Genomic DNA, 21,290 nt, shown 5'->3' with positions numbered 1-21,290 from the left:
CTTCTTGTGATAGGTGATGGGTACTATTATGAAAAATGAGAATCACATGGTAAGGGGCTCCGAGGGAGTTTTCAGTTGAACTCAAGAGATAACTACTGGAAAGGAGGAGATTGAGGCATCAAGGAGTGGGTGTGAGCAAGTGAGCAATAGTACAGAAGTGAGGGTAGAGGGGATCATCGTGGTCTGGGGAGAATGGGCTAGTGGGGCAGCACATTTTGCTTTGAGGGAGGCTGTGCTACCACCAATCTGAGTAACCACTCAGCCTCTCTGGAGCTTCATTTTCATATCAAAATCATGAGAAAATTGAGCTAGTCAATTTTAAGGTTCCCAAAGGTTGAGAGAGTTTGAGAGGCCAATAATCAAATTGTATCAACACCATTTCTAACACAAAATTGATAGCCTTGAGAAGTATAAGACCCCAAAAAAGATTTAGGGAACTTACTTCATTGAAACTGTTTTTCTTCAATGCTCTTATTTCTGGAGACTTTAGAGGATTACATATCTTGGTCTTGAATTACTTTTTTTATTCTCTTCCCATCTTAATTTCTTTATCTCTATAACAGAAATAATAATGTTTATTTACTCTGTAGCTTTGCTGTAAGGATTAAATGTAGTGATATTTTGGCCCTTAATATTCTGTAGAAATACATTATAGAATTTTTTCACTAAAATGTCTATCTGAAACTTCGGACATGTGTTTTCTGACAAGAAACTATCACTTTCTTAGACTTTTTTATTTCTGGCACCAGCACTTGGCTTTCTTTCCAGGGTGTCTTTTATTTGTACATGAAAAGAGGGTTTTGTTTTCATTTTTCTAGTCACTTAATCATTTTGACCCATTGTGCATAATCTCTATATACATGTCTGCTCAAGGAACATCTACAGTGCACTGAGGTACTAGGAAGATTCAAGGCCCATTCACTAGTAAAAGCATATCTCTCAGAGTTCTGATGCCCAATATTCATTCTATGTCTCAATAAAATTATCTTCATACACATAAATATATAGTGTATATATTTATGTAAATTATAGCATGTATTTATACTAATATCATAGTATATATTATATATATATATATATAAGTTATGGATTCATTTTTCTCTGGGGCCAGTTGGGGCCAAATTTGAAATCAAGTATGTTATATCTGAAAAATAGTCAACAAAAATTAGAAAGCACATTAATACCACAAAATTACCATACAAATATCAGTTGTTGCTATTTCAAGTGACAGTTGGAACTCAAGGATTGTAAAGAAATCAGACCTCCTCAGTGCACAGTGGAGCACTGTCATTATCACATGGGCTTTTGAGTCATAATTACTAGACTGAAAAGCCCACTGCTATCGATATCACCTTAGATAAATTAACCTCTTCCCTCTTTGATTATTCATTTGTAAAATGAGGACAATAATAATACCAACTTCACAAGATTATTTACCTTGAATACATGCAAAGCCCCTAACGGAATGTATAATATACACACAGAACATGTTCAATAAATGTTAGCTATTCTTATTAATGCTCTGAAATCTAGCTGATGACTTTGCTTTTTATTTTATAAAAAAAAATTTTTTTTTGTCTTAAGTAAGAGGCTATTTCCTAAATTTACTTGAAACTTTGAAACAGTGGGAATAAATGGAAATAATTTAGTTCACCCATGAAGTCTTGTTCTTTCATTTAAAAGCAGTGGCTGCCATTATATAGATTTTTTTTTGAAAGATTTTTTTTTTTACATAAATGTTAACTTTTTTTTAGTTGGACCAGAGCCTTCCTTTTGTTATGGGCTACATGAATGAAAGAAAAGAGCCTTTTTATAAGATACTTTTCTCTGGAGAAGTCTCTGGAAGAATTACTTTGTGGCACATCCCTGATGTTCCTGTGTCCAAGTTTGATGGTTCTCCTAGAGGTAAGACAAATTCTATTTTTAATCACCTGTCTTCTAAGAAATACTTTATAATTAATCTGGTGTTTTTTTTTTTAAGTTAAGTAATAGGAGGCTACAAACAAGAGAAAGTTCTCATGTACCACTATGCGTTAGATGCTAACATAAATATAGGTATAAACATGATGCTTATAGATCTTATACAATATTGTGGCCACTGATGCTTATAGATCTTATACAGTAGTGCGGCCACTGTAATTCAAATTAACATCAGCTTATTGTGAGTGATGTTTTTGAATTGAAATGAATGTTGACAATATGAATACAGGGTAGGCTGATAAATCACATTCATATTTTTGAATTTGTCATTTCCATATCCTGTACTCCTTTTCAACTCATTTCTCTATTTGAAAAAGTTTCTCAGTTCTTTTTCAGTTAAGTCTAAAAATGAATCCACTATTACACATCTATTCTTCTGAGGCTCCTTAAGGGAGAGGGAACCAATAAAAAAGCATTTGGAGTGAAAACAATGCATAGCAGGAGAACTTCCTGCCTATAGCACACTATTAGGATGGCAAAAGAGCCTCTATGTGCCCCCAGGTATGGTGCCTTGATACTATTTTCTATATCTGTGATGAATTTATAAACCAAATTTTTCCCCTTTGTGTGTTTTCTTCTCAGAGATACCAATAACTACCACTTGGACCCTTCAAGATAATTTCGATAAGCATTATACCACATCACAAAGTATTAGTGACTACTTCTCTGGGCTTAAAGATGAGAATGAAACTGCGGTTGTCACTTCATCAGAGTATGTTCCAAGTCTTGATAAACTAATATGTGGCTGTGAAGATGGGACAATATTCATTACACAGGCTTTGAATGCTGCCAAAGCAGGACTTCTTGAAGGCGGTTCTTTACTAAAAGGTCTTGAATTTAATTTGACCCTATTTACTCAATTTACCTAAGTTTCAACTAATAAGCTATACTAAGAGGATTGCTGAAGCTTAAAAAATTGTAGGCATTTGCTAGTAAATTTGTGCATGTTTTAATGCTAAAGTAAAACACATATAGGTTTTTTAAAAAGTCAAATAGAAGACTATATGATGAGAAATAAATTTCTCTCCTTATTTGATCTTCCAGGAAGATCACCAAAGGCAAGTGCTAATAAGTTTCTTTATACCCTTTCTGAAATTTCCTATGCATATATAGGCATATAACAAGATAGCAGTATACATTCTTTTAGTTGTATTATAAAAATAAAACCACAGCCTACATATTTTACTAAAATATTCTTAAATCTTAAATATTTTGGAGCACATTCTTTATGACTTCATTTTAAATGATTAATAATAATTGAATTTTAATTGAAAAAGTCTCCTATGATGTGTGTTTAAGATTTTTCTAGCCTTTGGCTAGACTATAGACAATGCAGAATTAACTCTCTTTGCACATATATGTGGGTACATGTATAGAATTATTTTCCAGTAGAATTACTAGATCAACCTTTATGTATATTTTTAATTTTGAAAATATATCTTAAAATGTTTTCCAAAGTACATCAATGTACATGTGTATCCACTAACACACATGTATAAAAATGCCTTTTTCCTCAAACCTTAGCCAAACTTCTATTCTATTCAACTTTTTAATATTTGACAATCAGGAAAAAGTGGTATCTTCCTATTTTAGTTTTTCATTTTTGTGTCAATGAAATATAAATATGTTTTTACATATCTTTGTGCATTACAACAGCAAAAATATATTAAGTAAAGACCATTATGCAGAAAGTTGTCTTATGTAAAAGAAGCAAATATAGAGGTGACTGAGATTTGGAGTTGTGTAGGTAAATTTGTTTGAGGAGGGCATAGCAACCCACTCCAGTATTCTTGCGTGGAGTATCCCCAAGGACAGAGAAGCCTGGCAGGCTACTGTCCATGGAGTCACAAAAGAGTCAGACAGAACTTAGTGACTAAACAACGAAGACAACAACAGTGTACTGCTATATGTATCAATGGCTGATGCTAAAAGTTAGTAAAAAAGCTTAAGACCTTAGCATATTTTATCTTGACTGATTTATCTTATCCAGAAAAAAAAGCAGATATCTACATTTGACTGGTAGCATCTGAATTAATATTCATCTGGTTTGTTAGTGGATATAAAATGAAGAGGTGTCTGATGGAATAGAAGTAATAATAATTCTTTGTGACCCAGTGTAAATAAAAAGAGATTGTGGTCTGTGGTCCTCTCTAATTTTTTTGAGTTTAGCCAATAATGAAGGAAGAAGAAGTGTGGAAACTGGGTATCAGTAAGTTTGTGTTCTACTACAGCTATGGTATGAAATACCCAGGTTTCATATGGTATGAAACCCAGGTTTTCATACCCAGGTTGTCCTACCAAGTGCCAATGCTAAGAAATTATGTACATTATCTTATTTCACATAGTTGTCTTGTGTGAAGTAAGGGCTATTTTATCGCACTGTTTCAGATGCAGTACCTGTGGCTTAGAGGGAAAAAGCAAGTTGTCCATGGTGACCCATCTAGTAACCAACAGACCCAGAAAAACAAAACCAGATTTGTTCAATAGCAAAGCTATGCTCTTAAACATTATGCTGTGTTTCTTCACACTTGAATTCAAGTCACTTAACCCTTCTGAGCCTCAGATGCTTTATCAGTAAAACGAAGTGGTGGAACTAGGTAACCTGTAATATCTTCTGAAGCAAAAATATTCTGTGAAACTTTGGTTTTCTTTTGTACTAGATGTGATCATGTTGTTTTAAAGGACAGCAGAAATGTTCTGAGATTATTTTTGTAGACACAGAATGTATGAACTGTCACTCTTTTATGACAGAGTTTGCTATTTCTTGGCACTGGAACTGGTAACTTGCTAACATCCTTAAAGAATTAATCGACTTTGAACAACTGGCTTCAGTGCTCTATTAAAAGCATGACCTAGCTTGTAGTGAGGCACTTGCCTTTTGAAATAATCCAAGGGTTGTTCTCATCAGGTGGCCAAAGTATTGGAGCTTGAGCTTCAGCATCAGTTCTTCCAATGAATATTCAGGGTTGATTTCCTTTAGGATTAACTGGTTGATCTCCTAGCTATCCAAGGGACTCTCAAAAGTCTTCTCCAGGACCACAGTTCAAAAGCATCAATTCTTTGGTGTTCAGCCTTCTTTATGGTCCAATGCAAAAGACCCTGATGCTGGGAAAGATTGAGGGCAGGCGGAGAAGGAAGCGACAAAGGATGAGATGGTTAGATAGCATCATGACTCAATGGATGTGAGTTTCAGCAAACTCTGGGAGATGGTGAAGAACAGGGAAACCTGGTGTGCTGCAGTCCATGGGGTTGCAAAGAGTCAGACACAACTTAGCAATTGCACAACAACAACAAAAGGTTGTTTATTAATTTTCTTAGTCAACTGCCTACTTTTAATTATATGCAGTTTTCTTACACTAAAAATTTATAAAAGAAAATTTCAGAACTATTTCTTGAACAAAAATAACTTTCTTTTATTATTTGGTGTTTGGTTGTTTTCCAGGTTCCCTTCCTCAGAAAGTTCTCAAAGGTCATCACCACAGTGTTACTTCCTTGCTTTACCCACATGGTCTCTCTTCAAAATTAGACCAAAGTTGGCTGGTGTCTGGGGACCAGGACTCATGGGTCATCTTGTGGAATATCTTTACTGAAGAAATTTTGCATAAATTCTTTTTGCAAGCTGGCCTGGTAACAAGTCTTCTGATGTCTCCAGAGAATTTCAAAGTAAGTTAAGATGATGGGTGAAACGTAACACATAAATTTAAGTTATATAACATTTCAGAACATTTAAAAATTCTAAGGAAAAGTAGTTCCATGGAAAAGAAAAAATACCCATAATACAACTGGGTGATTTTTATGAATTCGTTTTCTTATTTGTTATGTATTCTATTATTTTTTACAGCTTAAACAGATAAAGCGGTTCTAAAGCAAAAGTCTCATCAATTCTTGCCTTTACAAAAGTCAGTTAATTCTCTTTAACTTATACTTACTTACACTTTTTCCCCTAGTTCTACATCTTAATTTTTAATGAAATTATCTTTTCTTTTTAAATAAAAAGTAATGGACACTGAGGGCTTCCAGGTGGTGCTAATGGTAAAGAACCTACCACCCAGTGCAGGAGATATAAGAGGCTCAGGTTTGATCTATGAGTCGGGAACATTCCCTGGAGTAGGGCATGGCAACCCACTCCAATATTTTTGCCTGGAGGATCCCATGGACAGAGGAATCTTGTGTGTTACAGTCTATAGGGTCACAAAGAGTCAGACACAACTGAAGCGACTTAGCACGCATGCACTCAATGGACACTCAATGGAAAAATAAATACATAGGAATTGTAAATTAAAATTAACTTTTGCCTTTAACAGTTTAATAATAATAATGATCATTACATTTTCTTTTTCTTAAATAGATTTTTATTTGCTCTTTTATTTATTTTCAACATTGAACTTTCAAATATTTTCAACATTGAACTTTCTCAAATTTATGAGCATCTACCTTATGCTAAGGAATGGAAATATTTTCAGATATAATTTTCTCATGCAATGTCAGCTTAAATTCAGCCTTCATAAAGCTGATATCTTTGATAAAATATGAACAAACAAGTTTTGAGTTCTCTGAGTTTATGTTAGTTGACTGACTTGCAAAAATTATTTCTCCACAGTAATATTATGAAAAATCAACTCCAAAGTAAAACCAAAGAAAACTTTCACTGTATTTTTGTAGTAAGAAAAAATTAAAGCAGTATTTCAGGAACAGAAATGATTAAACAAAATAGTATAACAAAGTTAAGTGAGCCCTACAACCCCCTCGCCCCCTTTAAAAAAAAAAAAAAACTATCTGGTGGTTTGAGATACCTTGATACGTCTTTTATTCCTGAAGTTCTTCCTTTTTAAAAAAAATATATATTTTCCTTTAGACTCTAGGATAGTAGTCCAAATCAGTTCCACTTCTCACTCCTTTTACTTCTGCCTCAGTCATTGCTGATTTGGAGTCAGAGCTCCAAAGATCAGGACACATTCAAAGCCAAATACTAGGGGAGTTTATTGAAAGGACTTAAGAGGCAATCCTTAGGCATCCAAGACAAATACTACAGCAACCAACAAGGACCTCCTGTATAGCATATGGAACTCTGCTCAATGTTATGTGGCAGTCTGGACGGGAGGGGAGTTTGGGGGAGAAACCTCTCCTCCTCCTGGGTGCATGCTCAGTCATGTCCGACTCTTTATGACTCCATGGACTGTAGCTTGCTAGGCTTCTCTGTCCATGGGGATTCTCCAGGCAAGAATACTGGAGTAGGTTGCCATGCCCTCCTCCATAATCAGCTATACTCCAATACAGAATAAAAAGTTTAAAAACAAAAACACTACAGCAGAATCTGCAGTGGAACTTTAACTCAAATTCAGAAACTAAGGTTACTCTTAGAATCCACTGCCCCAATATGGTCTGCTTTTCTGTGATTACTCCTTTATCTTGTCACTTCCTATGATTTCTTTTAGCTTTGCAACTTCAAATGACTAGAAAAGACAATCCACTTGGCCTAGTAGGGGTCTACTGTCTACTCTAGCCATAGAATCTGTGTTCACATGTTATTTTCTTGTGTTATATGTGTGTGTGAATTTCCTGAAGTACATTGGGCTGTCTATTCTAGAAGCTGTGGGTTGAGCAGGTTCTCCACGAAGTAATAGTTGGGCGACAGTGCCATCTGCCCCATTCGACAAGTCCAGCCTCCCCATATATCACCTGTCATTTTTGATTCCCGCCCCCCTCAGAATTTCTGCAGGCTCCTTTAAAAAGGAGAGGAGAAATTTATTATTAGGAAAAATAACACATCCCCCAGTGCCCCACTGAGAGAGGTCGTGATTGGCACTGGGAGATTCTCAAAGGGATGTCAACTGATGCTTTTAACATAGCAGCCAGAAGTCTGGCCAGGTGCCTTAGGAAAAGTAGGAGCATCCGTATTGCAAAATGGTTAGAAAAGATAAAAGAGAGCGCAGACAAAATGCCCACTCATCCTCCTTCCCCCACTCCAGCCATCCCCACTGTTGGCTGATCAGTGCATGGCCCTCGTGGTGAGGCACAGAGCTGCCCTGTAAACTTCTGGGTGAGCCTTGGCAGCACCCAGCAAGAATGGTGTTTGTCCTAAACTATGCTCAAGGTAACCACATGCTGATGTCTTAAAAGTATCTTAAGAATTTTTGTCCTGTGAGACTATTTTTGGTCCTTGTGTCTTTGAAGCTGTACATTCAGCTGGAACTATCTAATGCTTACCTCTTTTAGATTGTGTCTACACTGAATTTCCTGTTTGGATTAGAATTTGTATAGTTCTGGGAACAGCACCAAATCACATTTTGAGACTGTAAGTGGAAAATACCAGCTCATGATACCCTTGGGCCTAAGCTTGTGTCTACAAATAGCTTCTTTTTGTGGCAACAAATTAGTTCTGGGGTTTATTTTATTCTGCATTATTTCCGATGTCTGCCTCACTGCCTGAATCTGCTGAGTGATGGTCAAGTCCTTCATTTATCTTATGAGTAGATCTGGCCTGGAATTCTCCTCTTGCCATGCGTCTTTTGACCTTCCTGATATGTCTTTGAATCTAAAATCTACTTGGTGTGCAAAGTTCCCCTGTGCAGTGTTATACGGAGAGGTGCTATAGAAAGCAGATCCGTCCTTTGGTAAATGGGGTTTTAACAAAAACTCATGTTACTCAGGGGGAAATCAGGTTTAATTTTAAAGAAAGCATTTGACTATTTACTTACAAAGAATGCTGGATTTTCTTTGTTCCACAGCTGCGAAGTTATCAGGTAATCTGCTGTGTGTGCAGTGACCACTCTGTGGCTCTTCTTCACCTGGAGGGGCGGAGGTGCCTCCTGAGTGCCCGGAAGCACCTTTTCCCTGTGAGGATGATTAAGTGGCATCCCGTTGAGAACTTTCTGATTGTTGGATGTGCAGATGACTCTGTTTACATCTGGGAAATTGAAACAGGTATATTGAAATTACACCCCTTTTTATCCTTTACATATGTATGCATCAAAATGCATCTGTATGTATTTCCAGAAAATACATGCGAATCCCTCACTTCCTTTTCCCTTTGGTTGAGCTACACTTAAAGGCTTTGTTTGCAGGCATGTATGGAAAATAAACACCATGGCCCAAGTCAGATCCTGACCCACTGGTGATTAGCTGACACAGCAGTGCACAGGACTGAGCCGGATATTTCTGGAAGCTATAAATAAAAACATAAGTTATCTACTTTAATTATTAACAAGAGAGAAATTTAGTGTCCTACTACTAGTCTCAAATTATCATTGAATTCTGCCTTCTTCAGCATACTCACCATCTCAGCAACATTTTGAGCTAATTGATGATCAGTAATAATGGAATATAATTAATTACAAAACTCCAAAAAGTTGAGTCAGGGAAACTGAAAACTGAGTGGTTCAATTGAACTTTTGATGTCATAGCATAGAGAATATATAGTTTTAAGTTTTAAGTTTTTTTAAAAAAGTTTTACTCTATAACTCTTAAGTTGAGAGCAACACATTTCAGGCAAATGCTGGGAACAAATCAAATACGGTGAAGTAATTAATGAATGTGAGTCAAGGGAGTGCACTGGAGAGTACATTTCACTGAAACCATTGCATGATTCGTATTGATTAATCCGTGGTGGTTTTATGTTGGGTGTTATTAACAGACTGGATAGTTTATAATGTTATGGTTTAGAGCAATACTTCACCAAAATAATTGCTATTTTCTTTATATTTGATGTTCATGTGTTAATGATGATGACACACAGAGGATGCAACATAGTATCACCTTACATTTGTGCCTGCTTTAAGCTTTGATGGGCTTTCATGCTCATTTCCCATTAGAGTATCACAATTTCTAGGGTAGATAGAAGAGGTATTTTTCCTCATTGTATCCATGAGGAATCTGTAGGTCTGATTTGTAAATGTGCGAGATTACACACTAGTAAGTGGTGAACCAATATGAGGCTCCCCATTGTTCTTTGCACATATTCACAGAACTAGAAGAGCTTTAGAATTCTTAGGTAATCTATCAACTAAGTGATGTTTGAGTATAATGGATAAAATAGGTTCTAATGCTTGGGCCTGCCTCCAGGACCTACTAATGAAGAACTATATGACCTTGGACAAATAACTTGGCTTCACTGCATGTCAATTTCCTCATCTATGAAATGGGAGTAATAGTACTTGTCTTCCCTTACATTAACAAATACCTAAAATGCTTGTAAACAGTGCCTGTAGGTGCCAAGTCTTAAGTAAGAGTTGACTATTTTAAATATTATCCAAAAATGTGGCAAAATCTTGATTTTTGCTTGTGAAATCTGAATCTGTAAAACATATACACTGACAAATGTGTGCAACTACATTGTTTTTTAATGGTTATGATAGTATTTATTTAATTTTTTTTATTGGAGTATAGTTGATATAATAATGTGCTAGTTTCAGGTGTCAACAAAGTGGTTAAGTTATATATATATACATGTATCCATTCTTTTACAAATTCTTTTCCCAATTAGGTTGTTACAGAATATTGAGCAGAGTTTCCTGTCCTATACAGTAGGTCCCTGTTGGTTATCCATTTTTTAAAAAGCACAACTGCATTGTTTTTAATTTTGAAATTTTAAATACTTGCTAATCAAACATATTTTCTCTTAGAAAACAGAGTCTAGGAAGAATAAAAAAAATCTGGGTACTCATAAGTCTTTATGGTTCCATTGCCCCACCAGGATACCTTTCAAGCTATGCAACTTTTTATTTATTTCTTTTTGATGGAACAGGCAGTAATGGAGGGAAGAAAAACCACTAGTAGTTCTTGAAACCCTATTTATTCCAACATTGTATTTTAATATTTATTTTTATGCTCCCCAAATATATAATCAAATGGAGAACAGTTGAAGAATAGAGAGAAAAATAAAAATGGAATCCTATCCCACTCCCTAAAGATAGCTGCTCTTAATATTTTGATCTACTTTCTGTCAGACATCTTTCTATGTCAATAAACAGACGTCTGTATTGTATTTCAGTCATGGTCCTGGCCAGAAACTGAATTCAACCCAGGTGGGTAAAATGAAGAGACTGTAATGAAAGGACTCTTTAAAGGGATGTGGATAGGGACTAGGGAACAGACAAGGAATGGACAGTGAGGCCATTACCTGGACACTAGCAGTATCAGGAAGCTCTTACCATCTCTAGGGCTGAAGTGAACAATGAGAAAATAGTAGTACTGGAACCCAATTCAAGCTGAAGCCAGAGGCGTGATTACTCTCTGGGGTCACAGAGTTCCCTGGGTCTTCCTGGTGGCACTGGTGGTAAAGAACTACCTGCCAATACAGGAGATGTAAGAGACGCAGGTTCAGTCTTTGGATTGGGAAGATTCCCTGGAGAAGGGAATGCCAGCCCCCTCCAGTGTTCTTGCCTGGAGAATCCCATGGACAGAGGAGCCTGGCAGGCTACAGTCCATAGGGTTGCAAAGAGTCAGACATGACTGAAGCGACTTAGCTCACATTCATAGAGCTCCCACCAGAAATGCAGTACTGAGACAAAGAGAGCTGGAGGAAATTCTCTTCTCTTTCCTTTTGCAGTCACCTTCATTAGTTTAATCCAACTGAAAGTCAGACAGGAAGGGCAGTTTTAGAAATTGGTCAAGGGCACAGAGCAAGACACAGAAGGGTATCGGAAGGATGGAGTGGGTTGACAAGTGAACAATAATTGACATAGTGGCCATTATGGATACGCCATACTTTAACTCAGGAATCTCCTACAATTGGTTATTTATATTTTTTTCCTATAAAAAAATTTGTTTTAAAATGGCCATATAAACTGATATGTGCATGTTTAGTGCTCGATTAACTTACAGGATATTTGTTCCAAATGAAATTATGAGGCTACTTATCTCTTGCTAATCTACAGTAATAGTTTATGAACTACCATAACTCATCTTAAGCTTATAACTGGTGAAAAATTGTCACCAATAATTATATCATTGCCTTTATATTTGTGACGTGACTTTTTACTTTTTCAAAGCCTCCTCGGGTTGATAATCTTATTTGAGCCCCGCAACACTCTGGAGACAGCTGACAGCTGAACTCCTTACCACACTCATTCCTTATGAATAAGTCTATGCTGTTCCTTTTAGTCTGTGTCTTGTATTGGCTTTGTTTTGAGCTGCCTTTAACCTCAGCAATTCCAATTTTGTTGAAAATTTAATGAACTACTTTTTCTTTCTCACGCTGCATTTCATCTAGCTAATATACTTCCAATATGTTTATTCTACTTGATACTTATTTTATCTTTTTCTGGTAAAGGTGGGAAAATCCAGGATCAGGAAGACTTTCCATTTCCATTTCATAAAGTTAGGGGAGAAAAGTACCAGCTAGGACCAAAACAGTTAGGCTGAAAAATGGTCTATGAGGGTCTAGAATATGCTTGTTCACTGACATGACTAGCACTTGAATGAATGAATGAACCAACCAAAGTTTTCTTAGACTTCAACAGATTGAGCACAAATGAGTTCATCTTACCATTGGCCAGTTGTGGTGGCTCTTAGATCCTGGCTGCCCAGCTGTAGATAGATCCTTAGCTTTCTCCTCCAAGTCTTCCCTAGGGTTATTGGAATTCACAGGCACATGCCTCACTTCCTTGTGTAGAAGTCTGTATATTTTCTACACCAACCAACTTTTCCTATTTTTATCCTTTCAGTTTTGCCAAAAAGTTCAAACTTCGTTCTATGTGTGAACAGACCTATTCTCTGCTCCATTTCTCCAACACGCTGCCTCCTCTGAATACATGGAGAAGGAATAAATGGACACTCAGGCATTTATCAGATCTTTCAGCACTACAGCAACTCCAGAGCTCCCTAGAAAGAAAAATAGGAGGTGTCAATGGGATACGGATTTGGGGGAAAGAGACCTAGAAATAAAAGGCAAGGGAAAGGGAGTAAAGCCAAAAGTAATTAAAATTCTCAACCGCACCACAAGCCACCTTGGTGGAAGGTGAGGGGGTGGGATTTAGATTAGGTCCTGTGTCACTTTACTCTAGTTGTGGAGGACAGGGTATGAGACTAGCTCTTCACAGACACTTTATAACAACCCATTCTCACTTTATTCATGAGATGTATTTATTCACTTATTTATTCTCTCTGGTAGAATGCACAGGCATATTCTAGAGCCATGTACCACCCATGCCTATCTTATCTTGAAATCGTCAGAGGTGTATCTTTTCAGTGACAGGTGGCATAGTCAGATATGTAACAGGGTAAAGTATGGGATCATAGGTGGGCATGCTTGTCTCGTGGGAGAAGCAAACAATCAGAGCAGAGTATTTATGCAGCAGTGGGGGCCCTTGTCTTCTGGATAAAAGTGCAGCGCTGCCACGTTGGGAGTGATGAGGGCATCCAGTTTTGCTTATTGATTTGCCGGATGTCCCATGATGTTTAGGCCTGATTAGGAAGGGAAAAAACTGGAGATGTCACTTTGATTAATATTTGAGCTCTCACATTGTATTTGGCACTGACAACTCTGGGCAGTTTTGTCACTCTCATTGCTGAGACACAACAAGGATAATGTAATACTGATTTTTTCCCCCTAAAATACACACCAGAAATAAATCTCAGCTCCAAGTTCATTTTTCTTTTAAGAATTGAATTTAAATTAATTCTGAGGACTTTTCTGTTTACAGCAAAGAATTTACATAATAGAAAACTTGTGTAATGAATTTGTGTTATTAAATGTAAATATTATTATGATTATTATCAAAGGGTTTCTGTTAAGCTTATGGCCTGTGTTATGAGATATGCCCTATTAAACAACTGAATGTTTTTGTGTGGGGGAAAGATAAAGTCACATTTGCTTGAAAGTAAAACATTTATTGATAAGATAGGTCAAGAAAACTTCATCTGTAAAGGGTTGGGCAGTTAACATTCTAAGCTTTGTGATTCATATGATCTCTGTTGCAGCTACTGAACTCTGCCCTCATATGTAGCACAGAGGCCATTGATAATACATAAAGGAGTGGGTGCAGCTGTGTTCCAATAAACCTTTATTTACAAAAGCAGATGACAGGCTGAATTTGTGTCTTGCAGTGGCAGTTTATAGACCCCCCCGCCAAGAATGATGGTAGTTCTTTTAAAGATCATTATTTTCACAGCTCATTCTGAAGCAGTTTATAATTTTAATTCGTCATATTTCACCAACTCTGTATGGTTATACCCATTTTGCTGAGGAGGAAATGGAACACAGAGAACGTTCGAGTCTGAAGATCCCCACGCTAAGTGTTGGGTACTTGATCTGTGCTGAGTTTGTCTTCTGTTCTCGTCTGTTCCTTCTGCAGATGGAGGTCAGCTTTCTGAGACTGTCAAGCAGGGAATTAGATTAAAAAAAAAAAAAAAAACTCAGAAGAAAAGAAATGGCTACCAGGAAACCCACCAATGCTCTCCTGAAGGAGAGGAACTCTGGCTATCTCTCAGTGCCTGGCTCTCAATTTACACATGGTTCTAACAGCCCTGGTCATCTGATTTCTCAGACGGCAGATTAGAAACAGCAAATTGCAAGTGGGGAGACTGTTAGTGGCAGGAACTCTGATAGCAGAAGCGAGAGCTGACAGGAAGGCAGGAGAAGCACGCATACGAGTCACTGCTCAGGGCCGTCTTTCTTGTGCTCCTGGGAAGATGGTCATCCAAAAAAAAAAAAAAAATGCTGAAATCATTTCCCTTGTTCAGGAAGCTCTTAGACATGCTTACACAGTTTATGGGCAACTGCCAGTCCCCTCCTGTGACTCCTGCTGGGAGCTAGGCTTTATCTTTCCCAGGCACTGGCTTCAGGAAGAATATCTAAAGGTATTATATCCAAGGTGGATTCCAAACCTAAGGAAATCTCAAGAAGGGTTTGGGGCCTGGGGTTCAAGGCCAGTGAGTGGGTAGAGCTGAGAGTCCCTGTGAATCTGTTTTTGCTAATTTCTTCTTACGTCTGCTCAGTAAAGTGAGCTGAGTGACCTTGAGCAGGAAGCTTGACTTGCAGCGAGGCCTGAGGATCCAGCCTCTAGTTATGACATGGTTTCTGTGGGAAAACACACTCTGAGTTTTAAAACCGTCTTATAAACAGACAGTGGGAACAAAGCCTATGAATATGAAATTAAGGAAGTAGGGAAGAAGACAATACATTTCAGAGTTATTTTCACCACAGGTGTTAAATTTCCTCTCTTAATTTCTTAGTGAAATTAGTAGCAGTTAGCTATAAAAGTATCCATCTACCATGATGCCATACAAATGATACATTTGTTCTTCCGTGGTTTCAAAGTACAAGAAGAAAAGAAAATTTAAAAACTAGAACTCTTAAGAAAAATAAGATGAGGCTTGTCAACTAATAGTTAATAGGACATATTTTTAGAAAACATCCAGTGTTTAATCTACTGTAGATCTGAGTTTGCTTTAACTGTTTAGGATGAAGCTATATAGATATATGCAAGACACAGTTTCCCAGATATATATATAGTCATATTTTCCCTAACACAATAGAATCATGCATCTAAATTCCTACTTTGCCACTCCAGAATATCACACAAGGTCACTACCTGGAGAAGTAATTTTCCAGTCCACAAGTTTTAGTTGGTTTTCTTCTTTTGTAGTATATAGTATATTTAGTTGTTGTTTAGCTGCTAAGTCGTGTCCAAATCTTTTGCTACCCCATGGACTATAGCCCAGCAGCCTCTTCTGTCCATGAGGTTTCCCAGGCAAGAAATACTGGAGTGGGTTGCTATTTCTGTCTCCAGGGGATCTTCCTGACCCAAGGATCAAACCTGCATCTCCAGTATTGGCAGGTGGATTCTTGACCACTGAGCTACCAGGGAAAACCTACTATATTTAGTATATAGAATATAAAATAAAGCTTTCCTTGTGGCTCAGCTGGTAAAGAATCTGCCTGCAATGTGGCAGACCTGGGTTTGATCCTAAAAATTTATAATTCCACTAGTTACCAACTATAGCATTCTAAGGGGCAGTTTTGCTTGGTTTTCTCATCAAGGTCACCCCTTTGTAGATATGAGGTAAAGTTATGTTGTGCCAACTGCCTTGTCAGCACAACCAGAGTATGACTTTCATTATATGCATTTTAAGGGTAGGTTTTGGGTATGCAGCATCCGGCGGGCAGTAGTCTCTCCGGTATGTCATTTTCTCAGAGCCACGTTATTTTGTTGTGCTATATTACAGATGGAACCCTCTTGGGATGATTGTTTTTGGAAAAGAAAAATAGGATACAATAAAGCACAGGGTGGGCTTTTTTCCTATATCACCTTTTCCAAGCCCTTTTCTTCTTTATTACAATAATTACTGATGTTATTACTCAACATGTATTTTTAGTTTACTGCCTATTTTTTGGGGAATATTTATTTCTTCCTTCTTAGTCCTATTTATCACAGCTACACTATAATTTGAGATTTTTATTCAGGTATTGTGTGCAAGTGCATGCAATTTCTTATGCACACACTTGTACATATGGACTTTTCAGGACTTTAGCTACTAAATAGTTGAACATTTGTCAAAATTCAACATCTTGAGTAGAAATTAGTGTCTATGAGCTCTGAGATTTGTACTGCTTAGTTTGAATCTTGTTCTACTCTTTCCAATTTTTATTATCCCAGTCAACTTTTAACTCCTCAAAAACTTACCATATCTTAATGGCAGTTAGCACTGAAAAAACATTAACTATTACTTATGATAAATCCTTCATGTATTACTGTACTATTTTATACTGAAAGTTTCTCTGTCTCCCTCTTTATCTTCCTATCACCACTCTAGTTAAGCTCAACAGTTATATCTTATTCTGATGAAGGGCATACGACTCTGAAGGATACTAGAATTTTCACATATGGCCTTCCTATAAAATCATGAAAAGTTCATCCCTTTGAAACAATTTGAAAAAATATAGGACAACATACAAGCACATAATTTATGGATTAACTAAAGGCTTCAAAGTACTACAAGTATTCTAAGCTGTTAACTGAAGGCAGGGGTAAAGGCAAGTTAGTGTAGAGGAAAGTTTTGCTATTTGTTCTCATAGCACATATAATTTTATATTTTAAATTTAAGGGTTAATATATGCCCTCTTCAATAGCCTAAAACACCAAAAAGGGCAAGAACTGTGTCTGTCAATGTTCACTGTTCTGTTCTAGGAACAGCATAGCACTTGACACATGGGACAAAATTAACAAATATTTGCCGAGTTTTATTAAAATTTTTAAAAATATTTAGCTTCTGTAAACAATATGCTATGGGCTTCCTAACTGGCTCAGTACTAAAGAATCTGCCTGCCAAACAGGAGATCTGATTTTGATCCCTGGGTTAGGAAGGTTCTCTGGAGAAAGAAATGGCAACCCACTCCAGTATTTCTTTCCTGGCAAATCCCATGGACAGAGGAGGCTGGCAGACTATAGTCCACGGGGTCACTAAGAGTTGGACGTGACTTAGAGACTAAAGATCAACAACAACAGCAGCATGCTGCTAAACATCCAATGGATCACTGAATACAAAGTGCCTGAAGGTATTATGCGCACTTTTATTTTCAGAGAGAAAATTTAAAAAATACCTAGAGACAAATGAAAATGAAAACATGATGGTCCAAAAACCTACGGATACAGCAAAAGCAGCTGTAAGAGGGAAGTATAGCCATACAGGTTTACCTCAGGAAAAAAAAGTCTCAAATGAACAACCTAAACTTACACCTAGATGAGGTAGAGAAAGAAGAGTAACAGCTCAAAGTTAGTAGAAGGCAAGAAATCATAAAGATCAGAGAAAAAATAAAATAGAGACCAAAAAAATAGAAAAGATAAATGAAACTAAAAGCTGTTTTTTTGAAACGATAAACCACCAATGGTTCCATATGGTTAATAATTCACTCCTAATGTATCAAACTAATGTTACTGCCTTATATTTAGAGACAGAAAATTCTGCCACTTTTAATTTGTGCACTTTCTGGGCAAATCACAAATTGATCAAAGTCTTAGTTTCCTCATGGTAATGATGATGATGATAATGCAATGTTGTAGAAGAGATGTGATAAATTAATGTATGTGAGAATACTGGCTTTATTTTTATTAATTAACCACATGTGTATGTGCATATTTCACATACATATATTTGTATATTACATATGTATCTATATATCTATTCCTATCACTTTATCTACACACACCGCACACACACGTATATACATACATACCACATGGTTGCATTAATGGAAAAGAAACCAGAGCAACAAAAGTAAATGGGAACTCATAAAAATTAAAAACTTTTGTCCGTCTAAGGACACTATGAAGTATGTGAAAAGACAGCCTACAGAATGGTAAAACTTATTTGCAAATTATATATCTCATGAATGTTTAATATCCAGAATGTATAAAGATTTCTTAACAACACAACAAAAAGATCAAGTTTTAAAAGGACAAAGACTTGAATAGGTATTCCTTCAAATAAGATATGCAAATGGTGAAAAAGCACATGAAAAGATTATCAATATGTTAGCCATCAGGGAAATGGAAATCAAAGTCATAATGAAATATCACATTACATTCACATTTATAATCAAAAAATGGAAAATAACAAATCTGCCAAGGATAGAGACACAGGAACCGTCATTGCCTTTATTGTTTCCCTTATTACTCGCTATCTTTCAAGGTTTTAAGTAAAGAAAATACTTGCAATAATCAGTTTTAGCTTATTCCTGCAGTCTGATTACATTTTGGATCAAGTGCAGGCTGGATATGTTAGTTCCAAATCTGCATTTAATGTTCTCAGGGGCTATTCTATAGCAAGAGAAAGAGGAACACATCAGGAATGTTGCTCTGTGGCTCTTCCTTAACTTGGCCCCTTTGCAAGCATTCTATATGAACGCTTGGAAAATTAGTGGGCCTCACAGCTGCCATGTTTGGTGAAATAAACCCAAAGGAGCCATCTGCCCCTCCCCACGCTGCCTTCTTTCAATTCCCTAACAACTTCTCAGTAGCCAGCTGCCACGGAAACGATTGGAAAAACAAGACTCAGTGGACTGTAATGATTGTTATTCTCTGGGAAAGTAGGTTCTCTGATTTGGCTGAGAGATAAAGGATATTGAATGCACTTGATTCATCTGGGGCATCAATAATATCCAACTTCTACCATTAACTTACTTGTTAGGATTTGATAGGAAAGGTCTTTTGTGTTTCCAGGGTTGAATCTGGTGAAAACAAATCAAGGTCAAGTCCTTGTCTTTGGTGGTGGGCAGGAAATTTGACTATGGGAATGCTGTCAGATTTTATCTTGTATGATATAAAAAATGTTGGCTGCTAATCTCAGCCTTTTCAAAAGTATTGGACTTTTGGCCTATTATTTTTCCCTTTCACATTCAACTGCAGGTGGATTCCATCCACTCTAGGCCAAAGAGTCAGAGTAACAGGAACTCCACTGAGGAACCCAGGATGTCATCTTACAGTTTGCTCTTTGTTTGAGGGGATAGCAAACGGTTTCACTAACTTCAGTTAAAGGAATTGTACTGTATGCTGATAGATCAAAATTGAGAACCAGGAAAAGAACTGGAATAAGAAGGCTTGACAAGACAATTTACTTTTCATCCCTGATTTGCACTGGATAACCTTCTTTGGTTATCATACTTTCCTTACTTCCAGAAGTGTCAACTGTAAGTCTAGTTAGGATTAACACATTTTACATGTTTCTTATTTTATGTCATTTATCTTTAAAACACATTCTAGGTTTGGTCTGTTAATGAAACTATCCCTCATCAATGATATTACAAAGCAAGTTGTGCTTTTCTTAAATACTCAGTTTAAAAGAATCTTTAATATGTCCTAATCTAATAATATATAAATAAACAGCTAAACTGGGAGTTTGGAATTAGATGACTTAGTTTATCTGCACAGATAAAAGGAGAGGTCAAATGTATGATCCGATATCCAATACTATAGGAAACTGAGCACCCTACCAACTTATCTGAGAAAATATATTTTTCATTAGTTCTGGCCTCCTATGTGTGTGTTCAGTAGCTCAGTTGTGTCCAACTCTTTGCGGCCCCTTAGACTGTAGCCTGCCAGGCTCTTTTGTCCAATCGTATTTTACATTTCCAGAATACTGGAGTGGATTGCCCATTTCCTACTCCAGGGGATCTTCCTGACCTAGGGATCAAGCCCTTATCACTTGTATCTCCTGCAGTACCAGCTGGGAAGTCTCTCTGGCCTACTAGCTATCAATTATTTTGAATAAAGGTCTCCATTCTTCTAGCCACAATTTAAAATCTAAAAGCTCTGAAAACAAAATTTTTATTTTTTTTGATTAGTTTGTGGTAAGGCAACAAAACCAAACCTTAATTAACATGATGATATTTATTTCACAAAGTGCAAGTATTCTTTTTTTTTTGTAGATATATGGCATGTTTTACTACTGCCTGCTCTTCCATACTCTGCTATAGCTGTTACACAATATACATTTGTGCATTAGTTTCTCTCTGCAAAAGCTGAAAAATTCTGAATTCTAAAACACTATGGTCTAAACATTTTGAATAAGGAATTGTATTATCTCTTTCTGTCATTCTCCCCAAAGTAATTGATGCAAGCTTGCATGCAAGTCGCTTCAGTTGTGTCCGACTCTTTGCAACACTATGGACTGTAGCCTGCCAGGATCCTCTGTCCATGGGATTCTCCAGGCAAGAATATTGGAGTGGGTTGCCATGCTCTCCTCCAGGGGATCTTCCTGACCCAGGGATCGAACCCACATTTCTTACATCTGTCAGCATAGGCAGGCAGGTTCTTTACCACTAGCACCACAAAGTAATTGATAAGTGTCCTACAAAATGCTGTGTGTTTTGTTGCCTCCTATTTATTTAAGACATTTTTATCTGGCTCTGCCTCTACTATTTTAATGGAACTGTTCTTGAGGTTACCTGATGCCAAATCCAGGTGTCCTGCTCCAGACGGCAGGTACTTGTCTGCAGTCACTGCCATCTGTGTCCTTCTCTTCTCTCTCTCCATCCTCAGCCTCACATTAATCTGCCTTCTCTTGATGGCCAAGAGCCCCTTTTTCCCAGGTTGTCCCAGAAATACTGTATACTCTCTCTCTATTGTTTCCTGGACCTGTTCTCAGTGTCCTTCTCTTTTTGTTTGTATTTTCCTTGGGCAATCTCACCAACGCAGATGCTTTTTTGTGTATGGTAAGATATACATAACATAAATTTTACCATTTGAACTATTCTGAAGTACATTTACATTGTTATGCAGCCATCATCACCATCTTGGAAACATTTTCATCTTCCCCAAATGAAATCCATAAAAAATAAGTCCTCATTCTTCCCTCCCCTCAGCCCTTGGCAA

General features: G+C 37.0%; 1 protein-coding gene across 1 annotated transcript in view; it reads left to right on the top strand.

Annotated features, from left to right (window-relative positions):
- Positions 1–21,290, top strand: part of WDR72 (WD repeat domain 72) — a 210,037-nt gene that overhangs the window by 42,501 nt on the left and 146,246 nt on the right. The window contains exons 10-13 of the mRNA XM_043920196.1: positions 1,755–1,905; positions 2,563–2,808; positions 5,423–5,643; positions 8,709–8,904. Of these exons, the coding sequence (XP_043776131.1) occupies positions 1,755–1,905; positions 2,563–2,808; positions 5,423–5,643; positions 8,709–8,904 (814 nt within the window). The remainder of the gene's footprint in view (positions 1–1,754; positions 1,906–2,562; positions 2,809–5,422; positions 5,644–8,708; positions 8,905–21,290) is intronic.

The sequence above is a fragment of the Cervus elaphus genome, chromosome 12, assembly GCF_910594005.1.
Source record: "Cervus elaphus chromosome 12, mCerEla1.1, whole genome shotgun sequence".
In the NCBI taxonomy this organism is placed as follows: Eukaryota; Metazoa; Chordata; class Mammalia; order Artiodactyla; family Cervidae; genus Cervus; species Cervus elaphus.
The sequence above is the reverse complement of the archived record's forward strand: the minus strand, read 5'-3'. Positions and strand labels throughout refer to the sequence as shown.